This window comes from Xiphophorus hellerii, chromosome 5 (assembly GCF_003331165.1).
Source record: "Xiphophorus hellerii strain 12219 chromosome 5, Xiphophorus_hellerii-4.1, whole genome shotgun sequence".
NCBI lineage: Eukaryota > Metazoa > Chordata > Actinopteri > Cyprinodontiformes > Poeciliidae > Xiphophorus > Xiphophorus hellerii.
Window position 1 is genome coordinate 20,703,700 of NC_045676.1, and position 24,176 is coordinate 20,727,875.

At 39.1% G+C, this 24,176-nt stretch overlaps 3 protein-coding genes across 8 annotated transcripts in view; all 3 read right to left on the minus strand.

Annotated features, from left to right (window-relative positions):
• The window catches only part of LOC116719831 (myosin-11), a 31,367-nt gene extending 30,462 nt beyond the window's left edge, over positions 1 to 905 (minus strand). For 3 of the 4 annotated variants that reach the window (XM_032562562.1, XM_032562560.1, XM_032562563.1), the window contains exon 1: positions 797 to 905. The gene's annotated coding sequence lies outside the window, so the exon portion shown is untranslated. Of the gene's footprint in view, positions 1 to 622; positions 639 to 796 lie in introns of those variants that run through there. The other variant, XM_032562561.1, reaches the window with a different exon arrangement.
• A 2,994-nt stretch (positions 906 to 3,899) lies between these two features.
• Positions 3,900 to 8,393, minus strand: cep20 (centrosomal protein 20). Of its 3 annotated transcripts, none has more exons than XM_032562639.1 (4): positions 8,278 to 8,393; positions 6,989 to 7,186; positions 6,691 to 6,775; positions 3,900 to 6,087 (listed from the first exon to the last, which is right to left on the minus strand). In XM_032562639.1, exons 1-4 carry the CDS (start codon positions 8,303 to 8,305, stop codon positions 5,976 to 5,978), a joined length of 423 nt encoding a protein of 140 aa, XP_032418530.1. In that variant the 5' UTR covers positions 8,306 to 8,393; the 3' UTR covers positions 3,900 to 5,975. The 3 variants fall into 3 exon arrangements, with proteins under 3 accessions (XP_032418530.1, XP_032418531.1, XP_032418532.1); XM_032562640.1 differs by having other exon boundaries at positions 6,989 to 7,175; positions 8,278 to 8,365; XM_032562641.1 differs by having other exon boundaries at positions 6,989 to 7,221; positions 8,278 to 8,293.
• Positions 8,394 to 9,669: 1,276 nt separating this feature from the next.
• The window catches only part of abcc6a (ATP-binding cassette, sub-family C (CFTR/MRP), member 6a), a 31,970-nt gene continuing 17,463 nt past the window's right edge, over positions 9,670 to 24,176 (minus strand). The window contains exons 8-31 of the mRNA XM_032562638.1: positions 23,519 to 23,725; positions 21,619 to 21,796; positions 21,267 to 21,428; positions 21,067 to 21,159; positions 20,300 to 20,503; positions 18,624 to 18,770; positions 18,451 to 18,538; positions 17,817 to 17,886; positions 17,608 to 17,734; positions 17,343 to 17,519; positions 16,351 to 16,518; positions 15,971 to 16,154; positions 15,784 to 15,868; positions 15,582 to 15,699; positions 15,277 to 15,484; positions 14,863 to 15,173; positions 14,452 to 14,651; positions 14,144 to 14,270; positions 13,580 to 13,681; positions 13,343 to 13,489; positions 13,087 to 13,245; positions 12,797 to 12,963; positions 12,469 to 12,663; positions 9,670 to 11,049 (exon numbers count right to left, since the gene is read on the minus strand). Coding sequence (XP_032418529.1) covers positions 10,941 to 11,049; positions 12,469 to 12,663; positions 12,797 to 12,963; positions 13,087 to 13,245; positions 13,343 to 13,489; positions 13,580 to 13,681; positions 14,144 to 14,270; positions 14,452 to 14,651; positions 14,863 to 15,173; positions 15,277 to 15,484; positions 15,582 to 15,699; positions 15,784 to 15,868; positions 15,971 to 16,154; positions 16,351 to 16,518; positions 17,343 to 17,519; positions 17,608 to 17,734; positions 17,817 to 17,886; positions 18,451 to 18,538; positions 18,624 to 18,770; positions 20,300 to 20,503; positions 21,067 to 21,159; positions 21,267 to 21,428; positions 21,619 to 21,796; positions 23,519 to 23,725 — 3,733 coding nt within the window. The 3' untranslated portion in view covers positions 9,670 to 10,940. The remainder of the gene's footprint in view (positions 11,050 to 12,468; positions 12,664 to 12,796; positions 12,964 to 13,086; positions 13,246 to 13,342; positions 13,490 to 13,579; positions 13,682 to 14,143; positions 14,271 to 14,451; positions 14,652 to 14,862; positions 15,174 to 15,276; positions 15,485 to 15,581; positions 15,700 to 15,783; positions 15,869 to 15,970; positions 16,155 to 16,350; positions 16,519 to 17,342; positions 17,520 to 17,607; positions 17,735 to 17,816; positions 17,887 to 18,450; positions 18,539 to 18,623; positions 18,771 to 20,299; positions 20,504 to 21,066; positions 21,160 to 21,266; positions 21,429 to 21,618; positions 21,797 to 23,518; positions 23,726 to 24,176) is intronic.

Sequence of the window (24,176 nt, forward strand, 5' to 3'; positions counted from 1 at the left end):
CTCCTTCAGTGAGAACAAATTCCTTCGTGACAGCATACAAATATAATGAAACTGTCACAAAATAAAACCTCAATATCCCCACTCATCGTTCAAACACCCGTTAAGGTCTAATTGTGGTTCAAAAAGATTTGGCCCAAAACCCAGTAATAATTTCACGCCTATGTTCATGAGAACAGGAGAGCATTTCTAGTTTGCCTTGACATTCTGCATCTCCGACCTCCAAATAAATTAAGCATGATTGTCATACAAGCATTAACTTCATAGGACTATATTTGGAAAACAGGAAACGCCATTAATGGTCAGAGTCATGCTTTTACTGAGATAAAAGTGGGACTTCCTTTTTATTCTCAATCCTGCATCTCTCTATTAAACAACTTGGTCTGTTGAATTAGCAATAAAATTACTCCTTGGTCAACCTTATTTGTTATATTCACAAAGCAGCCTAGTATAATTATCGCTCTAGAGATAGCAACATTGTGCAACTTGTCTTACACATATTATCTGGCCTGTCAAATAACAAACAAAATCACCTGAACACGAAACAGACAAAAAATGTCATTAGTTAATCCGAACGCGTTAATTGGTTACTCATAACAAGAACATGAGTTGACTAATAACTTACGCTCACACAATTCGACGGGCTAATTAGCCAATTATATCCAATTTCAGGAAAAGTAGGCAAAAAAAAAAAGAAGCAGAAATGCGGTTAAGTTAAAAAGTGCCGTAGCGGATTGCTGAAGTCTGACAGGTGCACTTCAATCAATTTAAAGATATCCCTCCGCTATAAACTACTCACATAACGTGAAGAAAATTCGGATTTGGAAAGCTGGAGTTTGGAGAAGGTGGGCGTCGACGAGGTACTCCCCAAGCAAGCAGTCCAAATGAACCCCGTCAATTTAAAAGCCTTACCATTTAAACTGTTCCTCCCTCTCGCCTCCTCCACCTCCTCCACCAGCATAGAGGACCGAGGCTGCGGACATGCGCAGTAAGGTCCACCAGCGGGTTAAACAGAAGAAAACTACTGTTGATGAAGTTACAGAGGATAAGAAATCAAATTTATACCGCATGCAACCTTGTATTATTATAGACTAAAATACTTAAGGAGATTACCCTGACAGTGGATTTACTTGTGCTACACAGTTTAATTTAGGTCAATATCTGTGCTTAGACGCAATAATGAGAAAGAGAAAGTACAACTAGGGTTTTACATATCACAATTAACATGATTTGATCTTTATGCAAGACACTAAAATAATTTATTTCTAACCTCAAGCAACACCTGGCTGGCAATTGGTAAATATTGTTTATCTCCTTTTAAATGGACACATTGGGAGAGAAAGTTTATTTAAATTATGTGTTTACGAAAGGTAAGTCAATCAGATGTCCTCATATTTTATTTGGTCATATGGTCCAATCAATGACTGCAATCAGGGCCTGGAGTATTTGGCAACAAAACAAGCCCAAATTATTCGATGTTTGTGATCAGACCAATCATATCCACTTTAAGCTGAAAGGAAGATTTATGAAATCAGGTGCAAGTTTGAAAATCTTAGTAATGCTACTAAAGCCTTTTAGAAAAAAAAAGATGTTTTTTTATGAAAGAGAGATGGACTGCTTTTATTCTTTCTCTCTGTCATGATTGAATGTTTTAGTTTTCAGATTCTCCCTACACAATAGGTCCTTATTTGTTAACCATTACACATTTACTAACTCGTTTAATCATTATCACCATATCTGTGGTTCAAGGTTTTTAGTTTTTCTTTTCCAGGTTCCCATCATTTTATCTGTTCTGCTGTTTTATCTCCACCTTTAGTTCCTTCATCTGCTTGCTGTGTCGATTTTTCTGAGATTTTGGTTGTCAAAACCTGCCAGTCTCTGGTACCTCTGTCCACCGTTTTGGTAATTCTCCTCCTCAACCGTAATGTTCTTACGTACCGGCTTGGACCATCTGGAGTTGGTGCAAGAAAGAAGCTCTGAAATGTAATGTAACCCTGTAGCCTTACACTACCAAACATATTATTAAATATTGGCATATCTTGGAAGATAAGCAGTTGTGACATTTTTGATGTAACATAGCAAAATTGATAAAAAGGTTTAGAGTTCTTCATTTTTATGCTTAAAATAGTGAAGTAAATAAACTGGAGTTAACATGTGATGTTTGGTTTTTAACTAATCTTCTCTAAATTATGAAGAGGAACGCAAACAAGTCTGATAGTGACAAGGCAGAAGACAAAAAGCAACGAAATAGTGAGTTGGTCAGGATTTTGTTACAGTTTGGTTAATTTTTCAAATAAATATGTCACACTTTAATATTATTATCATAAAAAAGCCAAGATTTCCACAAAGGACAACTTGTGGATTATTGTAATATTCTACGTTTTCCTTTAAGAGATGTCATATATTTATTCTAAATAATAAAACATGACAAAGCAGTGCATTATTTAGCCAACGAGGCTATGGCCATTTCATAAAATATAATAAAGGCTTGAAGAGTCTTGTTACCAGAAGGAAACAACATGATGAGTAAAACACATGGTTACATTTAAGCCCCTGAAGAGGAGGGTTTCACCATTTCTATGTCATTGCTAATTGTTTAGTAGGCCTCACCATAATAGTTCTATTTTGAGAAACTGAGAACTGTACCTGAACACATTGGATGTTGATTAAAAACTAAATAACGTAAATTATCTAGTGAAGACAGAAATGGCAACGAATGTCTGTGGGCTCCAGTCCAGCGTATGGATCATGAAATGTGCTCCCTGTCCTGATAAGGAAAACCAGAGGATTCCCCTTCACTGTAACGTCTCTGGAGAGTTCCCCCCAGCACACGACTCATAGTTAAACAGATTATTGTAAGTTTTCTTTGTGAGTTTTCCATTTTTACACCCTCCACATTCCAGTATGGAAAACAAATCCCCCCTCCTTGCTGCATCCATCCTTTTCCAGTTTCTCCCTAATGGAACTTCCTATATAAGGACACCATTCTGTTTGTTCCAATAAATCAAGCGGCTTTCCGATGGCTATGGCCTGTTTAGTCCCAGATGCAAAAAACGCTGTGCTGTGGCGTGCCAGCGTGCCGAACACACGCGCCCTGATGATAGACCAGCATCATAAAGATGGGGAGGTGTTTATGGAGGAGGTACGCTGGCTGAGAAACGTGGAAGAGATCAAACAAACGCAGGAGATGAGAAGAAGGGGGAAAGTAAGACAGCAGAAGCGTGGAGCAGCGAGGCTGCAATGTGTGCCATATAAGGAGAGTGGAATCTCTGCAGCTTTCTGTGTTGCTTTCAAAGTCTCATATGAGCAACAACCCCAAGCCCTGGTGACTAAATATGGTCCAACAGCATCAGCATTGTTGAAACAAAGATGCCTTTGAAAGGGATAGCTGACAATTTTCCTGCAGTCATCAGTGACAGGTAAATTTAGCGTTCCTTAACATGTGAAGACAAGAGGTGATTATAAATCAAGGGAAGAATATCTAGTCGAACATGTAATGACAAGTTATGCTATTCTATTTTGTTGTAAAAAGTTGATCATTCAAGAAAAAATCTACTTTCCCAAAACACACTATGCACATGCCTGGTGACGTTAAAGAAGGCACCAGAAAACTTATTAGTGTTCTTTTTTGTACGTCCACCTATATTTTACATATTTTTATCCCATTTTTTTTTTTTTTTTACAAATTCCTATCTCAACAGTTTACATTCATATCATCTATACTGTTTAATCATGCTGCCTGATCAGCTTGCAACATCATCGACCCAAATACACAAAGCGGAGTTACCTGTTTGTTTCTTCAGTGTGCCTCTTAAAGAAAGTTGGAGTTTGTAAAACACTGTAGGAGAAATCAATGCTTCCTAAACGTTTGTTACCGCAAAAAAAAACAAAAAAAAACCCTGGATTGTATCCTTAAAGTTTATTGCGGTGTGTTGAAGTCAAAATGAATACAAATGCAAAATGACATAATAAATGTGTGGAAACTGGGCCCTCTTTCCTTACTCTATATGAAAATCTGCACTGCTAGACCAAATTAATAAATCACAGACATAACATTGGCTACACAACTGATTTAATGCTATTATTAAAAAAATGCAGACTGGAATTAGGGCCCCAAATCCAATTGCGGTCAAGGCCCCTCATAGGCTTTGGTTGGTTCTGTAACAAATACTTTTTAAGTCCATTCAGTCACATCATTAGTGAGAAATCATGAAACTAAACTGCAAGAACACAAAGTTTCAGAGCAGAGAGCAGAGCGTTCTAAAACAAAGATCTGAACTTTACTTTGCCCAAACATTTTCCCTTCCTCCCTTATTAAAAGCTGGGGCAAATCCAAAAAAGCAGGGAGGGAGATAACGTGAGTAGAAAGTCAAGAACTAGATACTGTGAAGTGAACGCATCCAAATGGAACAAAATCAGGAATATTTTTAACAACTCAAAATAAAATGTTATTTTGAAGAGCACTTTGAAATTACATGAGGTCACCGAGAAGCCGTCCATCACCAAACCTAGATAAACTGCTTTGCATGTGAACCTCTCATCAGGCTGGTGCGTCAAAATGAAAAAATGACAAAGCATACAACAGGATTTTTTTTTTACATATAGAAATTTTGATCACAGTCCTAATGTTTCATTTTCTTTGCCTTTATGTCCATAGATGGCCATCCATTGGAGCAATAATATGTTTATAGATATGTTTGACCCTCTTGGAATGCAATTTCAAGTTAATTTGAGCTTGGAAGGAAACATGACTTTTTCCTCTGCTACATCTAAAAGACAAATGGAGTCAATGCTACTATACAAGCTGTCTTGTTTGCAGACAACTGTTCCATGAAGTAGAAACAGGAAAACAGGAACATCGGCTCCAACAGTCAATATGCAACTTTATGGGCTTTTATGGCACTTTCTTTCCTCTTAATGTAACATTTAAGAAAGTTGGAAACTTACAAATACATGTTCAACATCAATTCAAATGTTCTACAGGTAAATTATGAAAACAGTAGAACACACTATTTTCTAAATATGATCTGTTTAGTTTTCTTTCATTCTCAAACTATGGTAAATTAGCCACTGGACGTATTTGGGCTGAATTTAATGGTGCTAAGGTGCAAACTGATGATAAATAATGATTTCTGATATGGACGAAATTCTGATTATGACTCCCAATTACATTTGAGTTTTGTATTACCATAAAGACTTTCAAATAAAATGTAAGTTAATGTAACTTTATGGGTTAATTGTTTATAAAAACAAGTAAACTATGAAAACGTCTGTACAAAAAAAAAAAAAAAAAAATCTAGATCTTGGAGAAACCAGGCAACTAGCTACAAAAAATTATTTAAAAACGCACCATCTAAGGTGGTGGTGTCCATTTCTGGCTTGTGTCCCGAGTCTTTTACAAGAAGTCCCCGATGCAACACACCTCATTCTGAATAACTGAATTACTACACCTGCTATCAAGACACATGTTAGCATCCTGCATGTTTAGGGCAGGTTTATTGAAGGACTTTAAAGCTTGCAGGACACCAGTATTGGGACGGGTCAGGTTATCCTGATCAAACAGCAGTCCTTACCATTTCTGTGGTGATATCGCCACCGTGTGGCACACAATTAAAACAGCACCTTTTCCGAATAAAGCTCAATATATCTTAAAATAAAGAATTCTGTATTATCAAAAGTGTAAACGGACATATATTTGTAAACACAAAATATGAATAAGTTGAATTTTTGTACAAAATGTATTGTTCACATCTGGTGTAAAGAGAACAAGGAAAAAAAAGAAAAACTCCCTCCCCCCACACTTTGACAACTTATAACATACCATTTATCCTCCCCTTTAAGCCTTTCATTCTGCAAGTCTTCTAGATTACAAAATAAAATATTAGAAAATAAGTTGTATTCAGGTAGGTGGCGCAGAACTCCTGGGAGAGTCAAAGCATCCTCTAAGTCCACGAGCTTCGCTGGTCAGCAGCTGAATGTCATGAATCATGTCCAGGAGCTGAGATACTCACAGCAGCACCTCGCAGCAAAACCTTCCCTCGGTTATCACTGCTGTTCAGGAAGTGAGAAACCAGCCCATACAGCAGAGGTCTATAACATAAGAATAATAAAAACAGCAAATATGTAATTTATTTTATTTTTTTTTCACTTTCTTCATAATTTCAACTATAAGGCTGCCAGATGCGGCTCTGGGTCAGTATAATGTGATTTACCGGGTGAGCAAATGCCTTAAAAGTAAAAGACACAGACATCAAACTTTAAAGCCAAACCCTGATCTGAAACATAGAAATATTATTTACTGCTGCATTTAACTCACTTCACATCATCACATTGATCGAGGTTCACTGAGATCTAAAAACTGCTAAGATTTTCCCTAGTATTTTCAAGTAAGTACATTGTATAAACAAACAGGTATGTAAGGAATTGAATGGATAATAAACTATGTTAACTAAATCTTTTTGGTTACAGCAGAAAAGATAAAAACTCATCCTCAGACTGACTGGATTGTGATTTTGAACAAAGCCAGAGAGTTAAATAAAATCAGTTAGATTTTCTTATTTTAAAATGCTGCAGAAAGTTTGTAAAACTCTGGCATTTTTATTTAAGATTATACACTGTGAGGATAATATTGTGTTTGTGCCAAGTTCACAGCAGACTGTGCTGAGATTTTTCAAATACCGACTCAACCCTTACACAGACTTGGAGCTTGCATCCTCCGAGACTCTCAGCTCAGCGGCCAAAAACTGTCTGTCCAAGGGAGTTTCAGGTTGGCCTGACTCTGTGAAAGCAAACATTGGAGAGAAGTAGATCGTTGGTGTGAAATCAGAGCAAGTTAAGCTAACAGAAAGTGAAATCTGAAAGAAAAGTAAAAGTTTTCTTAGGTGAAAATGCCGATGGGTTTATGATGACGTGTGCGCTTGATCTTGACACAATTAGCTTGGGTTCGTATTGAAATCATTGTCATTTGAAAAAGCCACTTTTGATTACCCACCTGCTGTGAGCACCGACGCTGTGTGCCTGTACTTGTTGAACTCCAGGTATTCCCGGATGAGCTCGTTTATGAGCAGGTTTTCATGGGACAGCGACGGCCGCGCTCCCCGCTGCTCATCCAGGGCGCTGAACACCTCTGCTCGGATCCGAGCCTTCAGCTGGCCCATTACGCCACGGGACTCCAGTGTCTGCCTCACAGCTGAAAGGTTCAGTCTCTCTCTGAATTATGATTACCTCCCCATTCAAATGCAAATTAAACTGGCATGTAAGTAGGAAAAGATGACTAGATGCCAAAGTCGCTTTAAAAATCACAGATTTATCATTTTTTTATTGCAAGAAAAAAATAAAATCCGTCACCAACTGTACTGTAAATAACATTGCTGTGGTGTAAAATAACTTTCTAGAGGTTTTACTTCTTAAGTATTATGGTACATGAAACAGAGCTTGTTAAAGAGGCCAAATACTTTCAAAAAAAGTGTTGAACAGGCTACATATTTCCATATCAAAACTCCATACTTTTTCACACTCAAATTTCCAGTTTTTCAACCCATTTTTAAATATTTACTACTAATGTGCTGCAAATATTTCTATAGTCATCAGCTTTAAACATAGAACCAGTCAAACCTGAAAGAATGAATGGACGGAAGAGCGGATAAGAAGCTCGTTGTAGACAATAATACGATCTGAAAACACAAATATATTTTGTTTTCTTTGCATACTCTGACCTGTAAAATACTTAGGAACTCTGAAAATGAAAAATGATGTGCGGCAAATGCCAAAATTCATTCACATATTATTGAATGAAGGTTCAGATTTTCAATTCTTGATTTGTTAAATACGACTTATAAAGATGGGGATATGATCATAAGCCAGTTTTTAACTCGTAAGAGAGCTTAATACTTCTACTTCTGGTTTTAATATGTATTACTCAGATTTCCCCCAGAAACAAAAGGTAATTGCAGTTAGCTAACTAGCTCGTTGCTATCTAGTATCAGTAAACTAACAGGGGCTCGAGGTAAACAATACAGGTTTTAGACTCAAGCTTTAATGCTTGAAATACAAATACAATACAGAAGAGACTATCATTCACCAAGCCCTTTCAGTAACTGTGAACTCTTGGCTAAAATGTCCACGAATCGACAGGTAAAACAGAGCTTCGGGTTTGTTATGATGCTAGCTAACCAGTCCCGGGACGAGTCATGCCGACTCGTCCTTCACGGCACAACTAGGTTTTATTAATAATTTTAGGTCTAAAATAAATAAGGAAGTTGACTAAAAGAGAGCGCTTACCATCCTTCAACTCAGAGATGGTCGCCATTGCAATGAGTGTAAACAAACCCTGGAATAACGGTTGGCTGTACAAACATCTGCCACCTAGCGGCCAAGTTTTATATCTACAACAGTGACTCGAAAGACTACAAAACAATACACACCAATGCAGTTATGTAAGGTATTTATTTACCTTATATAACTGGATATAGGACACAAAATAAACCAAAAATAAATAAATAAATAAATAAAAGACAAATAAATAAGTTCTAATAAGATATATTTTGAGTTTGTTTTTTCCTTTCAAGTTCTCCCATCTACCGCCTAGTTTGTAAAAGGGATGTTCCACAATTGTTGGCAACATTAAAAAAAAAATACTCCTCCATCAGTTTTTGGACATACATTTGAGAGGGTTTCTTGGAATTTAAATGTATTTCAAACTATGACTGAAAAACAAATGTTACAACAATTATGAAGACATTGTTTCTTTGTTCTTTTCCCTGCGGATTCACTGACAGACTGTGTTAACCTTTACCCAGTACATTTTACCCCTGTCTTTATTGTCATTCATTATTCATCAAGTGTGTGTGTAGGCGTGTGTGTGGGTGTGTGTGTGTGTGTGTGTGTGTGGGGGGGGGGGGCATATTATCTGACTTTTGAAGAGAGGCTCACACTGTCTTTGATGGCATTTTTTGGCAATACCTATTTGTCTTATTTTTGTGTGTTATTCTTTTTTGTGGGACTTTAGGAATTGTTGAGCAATAAATGTGATCATAGTTACTGTTTTTATTTTCTGAGCCTCTTTGGTGATTTTATGTGAAACATTTTGGTATTAACAGTAGGTCTGCTACTTTGTGGTCTTTTGGATTTCCAGATCTACTTTTGTGCTATTTTCTTTATTATTTCTGGGGCATATAGATATAGTAACTAATTTCCAGTAAAAAAAAAACAAACTGTAAAAACATGAGCACAGCAGGCAGACAGAAGAAGGGAAGATGAGCCCAAAGGTTTGGTGAAAAAGTGAAAAAGTAAAACTGTACATCACCCTGAACTCACTATCTTTATTGTGAAACATGGTGGTGGCAGCATCATGTCGAGTGAATCAGGTCAGTCTTGAGCATCCATCAGAACAATAATCTTAAACCTTCAAACAATGGTTTTTTCAAATCCATATTCTTGTGTTAGAATGACCTAATCAATCACATAAAGTCCATATAATATAAACACATGAAGGTTCGCTGTTGAAACATGACACAGTTTCAACAGCGAACCTTGACCTGTTTACTGCTGAAACAAGCTTTTTTATTCTCCTTGAAAAAAACTCAATGAGAATAAATAGTTTTGCAAACCTCTCTAAGTTGGTTGAACAGATAAAAAAAAAACACTAACAAAAACTTTGAGTCAGACATAACAACATATTCAAATAAACTTTATTATCCAGCATTATATAGAACACGACAGTACATTAAAGGTCAGTGAAAATAAACAAGCTCCTTATAAAAAGTATAAATATAATATATTCCTCAGAATTTTAAGGACAACTAAAACATTTTGACGAACAACATAAATAAACAGTTGGGCTTCTCTTAAAACACATTGTCTAAACCAGTAAGACAAAAACAGTAAATGCTTCTTCTCTTTTCAAAGTTCATAGGGTTCTTTCCTTGAATCAACACTTGTGTGGACTATTTACAGTTCGTCATGTCAGCACCTTGAGAAAAATACTGTTTTTTTGTCGCTCTCTGTGTATGGTATGGCCTGAGTTTGTGTGGCGTAGGCAGTGACGATCCCGTAGAGATGTGTCACCATTGTTTTAAAGAGGCATTCTCTTCATTCATGGTGGTTTTCACTACCGGTTTCAGGTTAAGTCTGACCAATAAGGTCTGTTGCCTTTTTTATGTGTTTACATTGACAGAAATAAACTACCAGCCACAACATAGTTGGACCACAGCTAATGTCTTGGCTTACTTCGCCGTCTCTTTTTCCTCCTTCTCCCTGACATATAAAATGAAAACGGCCCCAAGTTTTGAATTTCGGAGCCTATGACAGCCTCATAACTCTCAGCTTTGCAAGCATAAACCTTGCAAAGGTTAATGTATCAGAATATTTCCCATCCCAATCTCTAAGAGAAGAAGACAAAAATATAGACTTCTGTCAGTTTGCAAGTACAAAAGTGCCTCTTTTTTGGTATAGAAGGCTAAAAAGAATAAGTAAACATCAATGTCTACGCCTGAGACAACATCAATAAATGTCTTGTGCTTTAAAACACAAAAAATACACAAATAATACATCTCCCATCCTTAAAGAGAATGAAAATCATAAAAATTTGTGGTACTCTTCAAGCCTTTGGCTTCTAAACCTTCACTTCCCTATGTACATTTTGTTGTAGCTTTAGGACTCAACAATCCTCCAGAGCTTTGGTTTGACTGTCCGTCCTCTGAGGTTAACAAAAGTCTTTTCCTGAATTTGAACAAGGTGTCTTTGGGTTTTTAAAATGGAAAAACAAATATGAAAGGGACTGTGTCAGCAGCTGCTCATGAGATTCATCGACAATGCCCTTGCTGGAATAGTTTGGAGATGCCACAAAGCTTGGAAGGGCAGGATTTCATGTTTGCTGAAGGGCCGCACAAAAAAAGGTCCCACATCTGTACATCAAGGCCATCCGCTCAACGGTACGAGGAGACCTAAACCAGTCCAGCCTCCAAGCACATTCGGTAAAACTGTCCCCGCTGTGAGATGAGGTTGGCTGGAGAGTCCATCTCAGAAATGTGGCCTCTGTCCATGACAATCACCCTGCAAAAACAGAGATGCAGATTTAGATTATGAATGTCTACATTTATAGACCCAATAAATAATGTTGCACAGTTAAGTCAACTTCTGAGCAGGTAATACATACACTCTTGAATTCAACTAGCATCACAACTACCACTAGAAGTCTTTGTATGTGTGCATTTTTTAGAAAGTCTTATGATTTGTTTTGTTTTCTTATATATGGTTTGTTCAGTCAATAAACACACAAAAAACCAAATAAACTAGGACTGCCAGTATTTTCGTTAGGAAGCCAAGCACTTCCCTAGCAAGTCTGTTCCTGAACACAGATCTCCTGGCGTACTTTCTTTCTCATGCCACACTATTCCAAGAAACATAGGCTCTAAACAAACCCAGTTGCTTGGTTCATTGCCCAGTAGAACATACCAACCACACTGAGAAAACTCTGGGCTTAGAGTTTTGATATTGCCAAAACCAGCGAGCTTCACATCACTTTTAGTATTTAGATTCTTATTTTGTTTAAATAAAGGCTATGCACCCTCCAGTGATTAGCCGTCACTGATCTTTGTACAATAAATGACCTTTGATTTCTCTGATTAATTTCAAGCTTGGGGAATTTAATAAATATAATCTCAAAATTGAGTTCATTAGGACAGATGGGTAGGTTTTAGTTTAAAGGTCAACTTTTAATATTTTCCCTCATAAGCCAGTCCCACTTTGGCATTTATTTTCATATGGCAAATATATCCTCAGGTTATTACTCTGACTTAATGTAAGGACTGCAGTGAAAATGCATCCCATCTATTTTGTAATACACAATTCACTACCATATAGCGCCCTCTGGTGTTAAATGTTTTCAGACTCAAGATCACATCTCCTGATCTGCTCTCTAAATGAATTTCATTCAAGTATGTATTACTATATTTGAGATATTTCCAATTAATCTTTCAGTAGACAGCAATAAAGCTTTTTTGTACATAGCAGAGACACTTACAAAATTCACTAAGATTTGACAGTACACCAAACACAGACTTAGCCTATGTTTGACGCCAGATAGCATCAAAAACTCCATCAATCCTTAAAATCAATAGGAAAAACATTTCGATCAAATCCGTTTTGCTATTATTTTACCCAGATTGGCTAAAATAAAATAAAACAGTAGTTTTAGTACTGAGTACTAAAACTACATTTTTTCCATAATCCGTTAATAAAATATTCATTGCGTTTTCAAACTACTTTGATAATTGTGGCAAATCTTTTCAAATAGAAGCTGTAGCTTAAATATTTACAGGTGTATCTAATAGCTAAAGTTTCCTATCAAAAACATCCAATGTGTTTAATCTTTCTGCAGATATTTCCCCTGTCATTTTACCAGCACAGAGAAACAATTCACACCTTAATATAAATTGGTTTTCACAGACTCTGAATATTGAGGTGGTGTACCTTGTGTAGTCCATGATAGTGTTAAGTCGGTGAGCAATGGTCAGCACAGTGCAGTGCTCAAACTGTGTGCGGATTGTCGACTGAATGAGAGTGTCCGTTTCCAGATCCACAGCAGCCGTTGCTTCGTCCAAAACCAGGATCTTGGTTTTCCGCAGCAAGGCCCTGGCCAGGCAGACTAGCTGGCGCTGACCCAAGCTACACAGAAAACGTGGAGACACACAATTATATTCAAGATGTCTTCATAGTAGCTCCTATGGGACTCGTGTAAAAAGAACGTCTGGTGCTGCAGCTCTGTTGCAAAATATCATACGGATATAGAAATGTTTACCTGAGGTTTTCGCCTCCTTCTGAGCATTCGTAGTTGAGTTTATCAGGCAGATTAGACACAAATGTCTTGAGGTGAGCAAGCTCCAGAGAGCTCCAAATTTCTTCATCTGTGTAGGTGTCAAAGGGGTCCAGGTTCATCCTGAGGGAGCCTGAGAAAAGCACAGGATCCTGTGAAGGGGAACAGAAGAAATTATTATTGTAAACAGTTTGTCTAACCCTAAAGAAAGATACGTGGCTACGGCAGTTTACATGATCAAAGGCATAACTTAGTTTCCATCTGTGCTACTTCACCTGAGGAATGATTGTGATGCGAGATCTGAGGTCATGGAGTCCAATGTCAGCAATATTCACTCCGTCAATAAAGATCTTTCCCTTTGCAGCCTCGAGGATCCTAAAGATTCCCAGTGCAAGTGAGGACTTCCCAGCTCCTGTTCTACCCACAATTCCAACCTAATAAACAAACATTTCTGAAAGTAAATATAGGAACATTTTGCAATCCAACATTTTAAAAAGCGTTAGTGATTACAAACAACAGATGATAAATCACCTTCTCTTTTGGGTTAATATGCAGCGTAATGTCTTTTAGAGCGAGCTCCAGGCCTTTCCTGTACTGCAGCCCGTAGTCCTGTAACTCAATAGTGCCGCTCTGGGGCCAAGCCACAGGCAAAGAGCTGCCCTCTGTACTCCAGCTGGCCTGTAAGAGACAGTAGAAAAGGGGAAGTTGAGATCAAGATGAGTCCCTGTGGTGTTCTGCTGAGCGTTTGCTTGTAACTGGAGCACCGACCTCTTTGGGAGTATCAGCATACTCATTGACTCGCTCCACAGAAACAATGTTATTTTCCACGTCCGTCCAGGACCGTACGATCCAGCTGAGGATTCCCGTCACCTGCAACACACAGTGCAGTGTGGTTTACTTCACTTGCAGCATCCAGTTACTGACTAAGCAAACCAGTGAATTTTTCATGTTTTCGAAGCTAACTGGCACTGAGTTGCACATTAAAAGGGCTGGGCTTGCTTCTGCCAGGTTCTCATGTTCTTTATGAATTTTGGATAGAATGTTCGCCGCTGTGCAAAAATATAAAGTAACCTCTGCCTACAAAGAGCCAACACTTTTTGCAATCTTCGGTGGGTGGTCTGGCTTAATATTTCTTCAAGTTTTTGGATATCTTTGTAAGTTTTCTTCAAGATTTTGTTGCCGTTTCCCTCATTTTCTTTCTACTCCCCGTCATTACCTTTGCAAGATCTTCCAAAAGCCTGATGAAAAACTGAATTAACACCACTTTTAAGGATAATGAGAAAAACCCTTTCGATAGTTCTTTTCTATGTGTGTGAAGATATAATATCCTACCTGGAGAGAATGTGACACAGCCAAACCGACAATGCCTGGACTCAGAGTGCTTCTCCCCATCACAGAAAGAATGGCAGCAGCAAGGACCACAACGTTACCCACAAACTCCAGATTGACCGCCAACCACCTATGAATGTAATAATGATTTAGCACTGGTCAGAAAAGTTTTGCTACCTGCCAATACTACAGGAGGCAATATGAAACTAAACACTCTTGGTATTTCCATTAACATTTTATTAACTATGCTTAAAGCTATAATTCCTCTGTGCAGGAACCAAGCCTTTGACCAAAGACACAAATCTGCTCACCGAGTGGCGACAAAGCGGGGAAAGTAGGAGGTTTGATTGAAGTCGACCCTTTCATTAGCCTGCAGAATGAACCTGGGCTGCTCCCCGAAGGCTCGGATCACGCTGGCACCCTGCACAGTCTCATTGAAGTGGGTGTAGATGGGCGAGCGACTCACAGCCTCCAGCCGGCGCAGCTGACAGGATGTGGCGACGTAGAAGCTCTGTGGACCCACAGTGGAAAAGTAAAACACCAGCTTTCACAGGCTCAACAAAAAGGAGCACAGAGGGCTTTCCCATAATTCAAAATGAATGCGAGTTAAATTTATGTCAGCAGAGTTGATTTTGGACCCCAGAGCATTCCAATAACATACAGCAAAGAAATTCAGATTTTGCTTCTAAAGACGTATTTGTGGGAACTATTGCCGCAGGTACCTGGACGAAGGCGTAAAGGAAAGCAAGAGGCAGGATGATCACAGCTGCAAAGGGCGTCGCCATCAGCACAATGATGCAGACTTCCAGAAGTTTAAAGACATAGCTCAGCATCATTTTCAAGCCTTCAGGGACCATGCAGTCGATGGCATCAATCTCTTTAGCAAAGCGATTCAGGAGGTTGCCACTGGGCGTGCTCTCGAAAAACGACATTGGAGAGCGGAGAACGTTGACCAGCAGGTCCATGTGCAGCTGCCTGGAAGCAATAATGCCGCAGATGGAGATGGCAACAGTGGTACCAAAGATGGCAATTCCTAAAGCATTGTGAGAGAAGAATATTATTAATATTATTAAGTTGCCAACAACCAGTTGACATAGAATTAATGTTGGAACACTAAACTAAACCAACTCACTGACCTTGCACAAATCCCAGAGCCCCAAACACAGACAGTTTGAGATCTGTATCAATCTGTGTGCCATTAACAACTGGATCATCGGCCCACATGCTAAGCCAGTAGTTGTAGGCCAGAGAGGCGCCCTGCTGGAAGGCGTAAAGGAAGACGATGAGAATAATGATGGCCAACCCAATGGTCTTGAAGTACTTCTTGTACAACGTCAGCCTCACCTGTAACAGAAAAAGATAAGAATTGACAAATGAGTCAGGCCCAGTCACACTCATCTTATGCTAAGATGTTTACCAACCAGGGTGTTTTAAGACTTACTCGTCCAGTGCGAGCTTTGTCCACCTCAGTCAGCTTCCCCAAGTCCTCTGGTATCTGATCCTGGTCGGTTTCAGACACAGGCTCCATATTTTGCAGGTTGGTATTAGTGGTGTCTCCCCTGAATGACAAAGACAGGTCAGAGGTCAGTTTCAGTAAGAATATTCCCAGGATTTCAGTTCACTCCTGTTTTGGTTTTGCATACCCGATTAGCTGCTCTTGTGACAAGTCTCTAGAAAAAGGCATGAAGTCAACCATGCTGAGTCGAGCGTTGGATCTTCTGGAGCCAGCTGCAAAAAAGAACATGTGTTTAAAGACTGCTTATGATTATCTTGATTATTGGAGAAAAAACCCCAACGAATAATTAATCTATCAATAAAATGCATCTGCACCTCTCTGTATGACGCTCTCTTTCCGTTCTGTGCTTGCAAAAGTGTGAATGAAGTCTGCAAAAGCGCCGTGGCGGCTGAGCAGCTCCTGGTAAGAGCCGCTTTCTGTGATTTTGCCGTCCGCCAGAACGAGGATGAGGTCAGCCTGCGGCAGGAAGCTCATACCATGGGTCACAAGTATGCGGGTCTGTTAAGTACACCACAACAGCAAGAAAAAAAAAATATGTGAGCACAATCCAGCGCTATTCTCAGCCTAAAAAACAAAAGACTCAGCAAAGTGGTGGTTTCCAGTTTGTGGCAATAATGGCATGAAATTGTTGGTTTAGGTGTAAAACTGTGCTTGGCTGTGTGTAGACATTTTTTTTTTTATTGTCTGGTGTTACCTTGTCTCTAAGGACTCCTTTTGGCCCAATGACTCTGTCAAAGATGTGTTGACCCACATGAGCATCAACAGCAGAAAGTGGATCGTCCAGCAGGTACACATCGGCCTTTCTGTAGACAGCTCTGGCCAGACTCACCCTCTGCTTTTGCCCCCCTGACAGGTTAAGTCCCTGCATTAGAAATAATAATAATAATTTTAAAAAACAAAACATTGATGAAGATTTTGAAAAATTCAACAGCATGTGTATAATGACATGTTGGAATATGAAGGCGCCACAATATTTCTTGCCTAAGTAATCTGTCTTGCAAAGCACTTTCCAGCTGCTGTCAGCATGTGACTTTTTCTGGTGAAGTAAGTGTAAGTTATAATTATGAGCCCGAGAAATGATGGTGAGTGCTTCAAGCTCAACACCCTGTACCCATTGTACTTTTGAAACTCTGAGTTTGACATAAGAAAGTATGTTGGAAGAAGTCCCATTGGGTAAATGGAGAGACCACAAAATTGGCTGGTTGACAACAATAAAAGCTTAGGTTAGAAATAAGAAAAATTGAGAAAGTGACAGATAAGATCAGGTGTTTTACAAACATTGAGACTATACTGATGTCAAAGCTAAACTTCTTTTCTGCTTTGACGCTAAACTAAAAGACTATTTTTCTTGGACTGGATGAATTTACCAGAAACAAATTAAAAGTTAAGTTCCAGACACTGTGAGAATATTGCATAATTTTTAAAAAAATATTCTCCCTTTTAATATCGCATGTTTTTGTATGAGGTGCCACTTTAGATTTAGAAAATTATAAAGACTTCAAAAGCACAAAAACGGCACTCATCAAACTTGGACTGAATGTTTCTTCACTGGTGACATTTTCCTAGAAACACACTTCAGTATTTGAGAAATCTTTATTCTACTTAAGAAAAAAAATAGACTGAACTCAATATAAAGTATCAAATAATTAGTACCAGTAAGAAAAAAATATTTTGGGCATTGTGTACCTTTTCTCCAATTTCTGTAGCATCTCCAGCAGGTAAGATGTCTAGGTCAGGCAGTAGGGCACAGGCCTCCAGCACACGCTGGTACCATGTTTTCAACTTGTCACGGCCAAATAATATGTTGTCTTGGACTGTGGCGTTCTGGATCCAGGCCTGCTGAGGTACGTATGCTACGCTGCCCTGCATGAACAAATGCAGAAACTGTCAATATTTGTTAAAACCACAGGCTATGAATAGATTTCTCTGCCATGGAACATTAGCTGTGTACCTTGACAGTGACTTGGCCACTTCTTTTCTCTGTTTCACCGAGCATAGCAGACAACAAAGAGGACTTTCCACTGCCCACATGTCCAACCACAGCAACAAGGGAGCCTCGTGGCACACGAACATTTATTCTGCCAATAAAAAAGGGGAATTTCTCTGTGAGACTCCAATGATTTTACCACAAGGATTTTATTTTCATCCTTTGATTCATACCGTTTGAGGCATGGAGGACCTTCTGGAGTCCAGCTGAAAGTGCCACTCTCTATCATCACATCTTCACCATCTAAACAAGGAAAGAAGAATCAACTAAAATTACCAAAAAAAAAACCTGCAATAAAAGGGATGTGTTCTTTTAAAATACGCAACAAATGCTCCAAAAAAAGCAGCTTCCCCCTTGAAGTTTCTCATCAGAGTGCTGTCTGGGCGTAATTACAAGTGAATTTTCTTAATCAGGCAAATTACAGGGAGCCGTTGTCTTTTCACAAGCTGTCTCAGGAAGTGTTGACAGATCTTAGACAGTGAACTACAGTATTCATTCTTTTTATTCCTCGATGAATCATATGTCTGAATTTACGCTGTGATTTAAGTTTAACCACTAAACGGGAATATCCTATAATTACCCCATCTTCCAGTCAGCCGGGGACCCAGGAAGTGACAGTGCATATGATCCATACAAGGCTGTGGTACTCCACAGTTATAAACAACAAGATCCGTGTGGGTTTTTTTTTTTTTTTTATTGATTATGGCATTTCAGGCAGAGTGGGAGCACTTTGTGGGAATTCATTGCATTAAGCCTCATAGGACGATTTGTTGATTAGTTGGGTGGTTTAGTGGTAGTAGTTCTTACCAGGGCTCAGCGGAGTCTTTGAGACATTTTCCACTCTCAGTTCCTCTGAGCTCAGGTACTTTCCCAGGCGCCTCAGTGAAACTAGAGCCTGAAATATCAAAATTTAAGAAATATGAGAGAAAGGCTTAGACAACTCAGAGCAATCATGAGTACCAAAGAAAAACTACACCCACCTGCATAGTTGTGCTAATTGCAAATGGTAGCTGGCTAAGTGGAGTCTTCAAGATGTTGATCAGCGCCATGGAGACAAAGACCTTCTGTGCATCCAGGACGTTTCTGTCGTCCAGCATCACATAGACTCCAAACATGGCAAAGGCGATCTTAGAAAAGAACAGGAGAGACTGTTATCTACACATTTTCGAAATGTTTAAAACTGCATGAATTATGATCTTTCAGACATCTTAAGCTGAGGCTTGATGTAATTTCATCTTATTGTCAAAACACTGTGTCCCACAGTGAGATTAAAGCCGCAGACAGCGCTTTTGTCAACTTTCAGTTCTTTCTGAATTTACTGCCCTGTTGACTGCACTGGTTTTCCAGGCTTTCCTGCTCTCAGACGCCTGGGAGGACGAGTGCAACCAAAGCCAAAAGAGGCTGATTTCAGCATAATGCGCCGAGAATCATAATGTTTTCATCTTGAGATGCAGAGTAATTACCTTGTGATTTTTGAGAACAGGGGTTTACAAATAATTTAATACATTTTAGTTATGTTTGTTGAAATTGCTCAACTGCTATCAAAGTTGTTTTAGCCGAGATGTCCAGGGATAATTTTGTTTATCTCTAATTTCTTTGTGTTTTTTCCTGACGAAATCCAACTTTTTTCTCATAGTTTACAGTGGCATTTCTCATATTTTTTGCCATGTTTTCTGAGACTCTTTGGACTTTGACTCCTTCAGTTATTTCTTTTAACCAGACCTTGTCCATAACCTTGACCACATGTTGTACAGTGTACATTTAATATGATCTGGAAGATCTACTAATGACAGATTAATAGTATTTAAATGTGATATCTTAATGAAGTGGAAAATTTTCCAGTTGCAGCACAGTACACCTTCATTATCAAGATTTCCAGACTTATTAAATAATGTGTTTTTTGTCTTAAAGATGTTTAAAATAAGTAGTGGAACAAATAGTTTGCAAAAATAAAGAACTGTGTCATCAGCATAAAGATTGAATATACAGTTGTGTCATGCAAACCAAGCAAATCATTCTTCAGTGAATCATCCTCTGCATTCCACGGTTATAAATAATACTATGTTGAGGATCACTTTGTTGCCGTCAATATACTATTTCATAATTTTACAACTCTGATGCCTGTGTACTGTTCACTAGCTCAGTGAAAATATGGGGTTTTGTGCCATATTGTTAAGTGCAAACTAAATCTGATTCGATTCGTTTTTCACCAAGTTATCATTTCCATCTGGGAGCTTTTTTCATGCTTCAAGTGTCTTGACAAAAAATATTTTGTTTTTTGGAATGTTAGGTGCAACACTAAAATAAAAAAAGTTAAAAGCAAATGTTAAAAAGACATTTACGAAGTCTGAAGAACTGTTGATCACATTCACAGATTACAAGAAGCTCTCTCTGCTAAGAAGCAAGTAAGATGAAGGACGACTCATGACTTTTGCACAGCACTGAATCTCAGTCAGCAATATTTACCCTTAAGAATATGCGAGTTAAAGCATACAAAAGATGTAATTTTCATTTGTCTAGGAGTTTGTGAACTCTCTGCTTAATCTCAGACTCAGTTCTGTTGCAATCTTGTGCAATCCATGTGGAGCTGACTGAGTCTGCGAGCATCATTGCGTTAATGCCTGAATTAGCAGGTCTTCCCTTTTAGTTTTCTTACCAAGAAAGAGGAAGAGTTGAATGAGGCGATGGAGATGGAATAAAGAATCTGAGATTTTTTCAGGGCCTTGAGCTCTTTCTCTCTGTAGCCCAAAACCTGCTCCAGGAACGCCTTCTCCCAGGCATAAAACTTCAGGATCTTTATTCCATTCAGGATCTCGTTCATCAGTCTGATGCGGCCATCCATGAACTTCATTTGAATCTCCTGTTGACCAGATGATAAAACTTTTACTCTTTTATTACCCATCGTAAGCCAAAGCAGTGAATTGACAAACACCACACCAAAGCGAGTGCATTCCTTCGCGTACACCAGCTTGTCTGCCCTCATAATAGCAGCAGTAGTCTCCTCTGAACACCACAGAAATTGTCTAATTCAGTAGGAATTTGTTACTTGTAACATTTTAGTTATTTTCTTTTATTACAAGAAAACAACAAAGGGGCAGGAATGCGGTCTCTGCACTCAAGACAAATTTTCGATTAAACTGGCATCTAAATTTACAGAAGCCGTCTGTTGTTTTTCCAGAGAAATGAAAAATTATGTCTTGCTACTGCCCACCCTTTCCTGTCATTGTTTTTCAAGCGCATTATATGAGCCAGACATCAAAAGGACAAGAGAGAATGTAGCACTCAGGCCAAACACCCACGCAGCTCTTCAGCCACTATCTAAACCAGCTGTGGCAAACCCCCCCTCCACACACGAAATCCCCTCCCCCACGTGATGGGATGTTCCTGATGTCTGACCCACTGTGGAAGGATTCCTGGCTTTACCTGGAGCTTGCTCCTTTTCTTTGCAATGAATCCATTGAGCGGGAAAATGAGAATGACAGTGGTGATTCCTGCCAAAGCAGACGGGCCTAGATGCTGGTGAAAAAACAAAAAAGAAAAAAAAAAGAGAAAAGCCGTCAAGACACTGTTGAGCTAAACTGAATGAATGAAAGCCACTGAGAAAACATTACATTTCCACACACCTGCCAGAGGAAGAAGAGACAAAGAGCGATCTCGATAGGAGCCAGCCAGACAGCGTTAAAGTAGACCACAAAGTCCATGAGCTTCTGAGTGTCTGCCGAGACCAGATTCACTATCTCACCCACGGTGCAGGTCCTCCTGGCAGAGCTGTTTATGACCAGAGACTGGATAGACAGCAAGAGACATTCCAACCAAACACTTTCAGTAAACAATATCATTTTATATACTCTTGTAAAGACTACACAACATCAGTCACCCTTGTAAAGGCATTTAATCATACGCCGTTAGCCGTTTCCAGCCTGAAACGAAACAGATCTCCTGTTTATGCCAAGAAGTAAGTGGGGAGTTACTCACCTTCCTGTAAACCAAGCCCATAACAGCCGTCTTCACCCTCATGCCGACCGTGAAGCAGGTGTACATGTACTGATGGTTGAAAAGGGACTGGAGGCAGGAGAGGAGGAACATCAAGGTGGCGTAGAAGTAACCCTTCCACAGAGGAGCGTCTTCATCCCTCATGAAGCCCAGAAGAAGACTGAGGACAAAGAGAAGTAAAACATGAATTGACTATTTTGTTGAAAACATCAAGAAACAAGGTGTGACAGACGTATTTCTTTTTTCCCCCCTGAAAACACAAAGCTAAGCAGACAGAAACAGGCTTATATTGTGTCAACATATTTTCTTTTCAGTTTGATACTGAGCACCGCTGTGGCTTCTGGTTGACTGGCCGGCTGGAAGCAGTTCGCGTTGCACAATGGCGCTCAGGCTGCGGCCGGGCTGCACTCACACTTGGCCTGCGGCTCTCTTATTGTGGTCCGACAGCATTTCTGCCATTTAGAGCCCTCTCTCCGTTCCTCTAGCCTCGTCCTTCCTTTACTGGAGCACTCAGGGCTGTGGTCTCGCCTGCTCCTCTCACTCACAGCTCCACGACCGTAATTATCACTTCCACTGATTCGGCGCGCAGCATGAACAACAACATTCCAGTCTGATTGGTGGGGTGGCGAGGCAGCTGGTGGTGGGTCAGTCGTGACCTGTTTTCACCGCTGCCAGCTCCTGGTTTTATTTTATCGATTAAGTTATAAATCATGGAAGCACAAGTACTGGTAACCCGCTGGTAATTATGCACAAAAAGTCTTGGAATAAAATAATATTTTACTGCACCAACTTTTTTGCCAGTGGGGGAAAAACTCACATTAAAAAATAATGACTGTATTTTATTTTATACATTTTTTTTTCTACAGAGTCACTAGTGTTAGCCTTGTTTGCACTCCCAAGAGCTCCTTTAAAATACATTATCCTGACATGCTTTATTGTTATTTTTAGCTAACTTTAGCTAACATGCAATTCAAGTAAGGATGTGTTGATCTTCATTAGTGTAAGAAATAGCTGCCCCCCCAAAAAAACATATCTACAGACACATCTCTAATCCAACTGTTCAAAACATGGCTGCACAAAGTAAAGGAACTACAGTGCAGACCTTCATGTTGGAGTCAACATTACTCCATAAAGACCATAGATGTCTGTATACAATCGCAAATCTAAAAGGTTTGATTGTCCAAAATGCTACTCTGGGTTTTACTAGAACTGTGTGCTGTGAAATAAAGATTGATCTTTACTGCAAGAAATTTGGGTCAAGTGGATGTGTGATGGGAAACAAAAGACTGAATGTGTAGAAAAGCTCCTAGTGCCTGATGTTGTGTACAGTAGAACTTATCTGGCATTTTCAAGAAGACACCGTCTATAGCTGTGCTTTTATCTATTTGTGTAGAATGGTGACTTTTTGTTTAAAATATTAGAACTGGAATGATCGGCTTTCAGCCAAGGATCTCATCTAAACTGAAATCTCAGTTAAGAGGAAATATGTTCATTTCTTTTTTTTTCTTTTTAGCTTGAAATAAAGTTTGGACAGATTTTGTTGCAGCTTTCAGCACATTTAGTTTGTAGAACTAAAGAAAGCAGTAACTCTGTCCACATAATTTACAGAGTTGCATGCATAAAACTAATTCTTACAGTTGAATTTGTTGCTCATCTTTAGTTAAAGATAAAAGTAATTAAAACTTTATTAATACAGCACCTTTCAAGACATAGGTTTCAAAGGTCTGCACTGAAGAAAACTAAAAACTTCAGATAAACTATTCCCAGCAGTTTTTGTAGCTTGTCGTTAAAATTAACAACAGCTGCTTTGAGGTATGTGGTACACCACAGATCGGTCCCTGAGTAATATCAAATGAAAAATTTCATTTCTTGAAATTTTTACCTCAAGACCTGAGGGATGGCGAACATGAAGGCATCATGAAATATGATGCACAAGGTGCCTGTCAAGAAGTATGGGCCGAACTTGCGTGCCAGCGTCCTCAGCAGGAAAAAGCCAGAGCTCTGTTCCTTCTGCAGCTTCCTGAGGAGCTGAGCCTGGTCTGGCAGCCGGCTGCCCAGAGCTGCGCCTGACGCCAAGGCTTTCTGCTGCCTGCATGAGGGAGAAAAAAAAAATAAGTCCAAAAACAAAATAGTTACAGGCAAGAAATTAGTCTCAGAGATGCACAAAGCTGGTGTTGGCTGCTTAAAACAGACAGCAATAAAACGTTAGATTTTCCTGCCATCACCGATTAACCAAGTAATTCATCAACAGCTGTGGAAAGTATGGTTTGCAAATAATAATTACACTTAACGATGGATTTTCAAAGATGTGGGTTGTGTTAACGAGCTTTAAAAATGATTCAGGGTTCCTGTAATGACATTGTATTATCTTTGTCCTCAAGTGGTTGCTTGCTCTCTTTGTTTTTTAGACCCAAATGTTTGTCCTTGAGAGATCCCGATTTTCACTTAGACGCAGCCACATGTCTGCTCATTAACTCTACTGGAAGCGTGCCAGTAGGGACATAAAACAAGATTATAAACCTGTACTGAATCTTTGGATG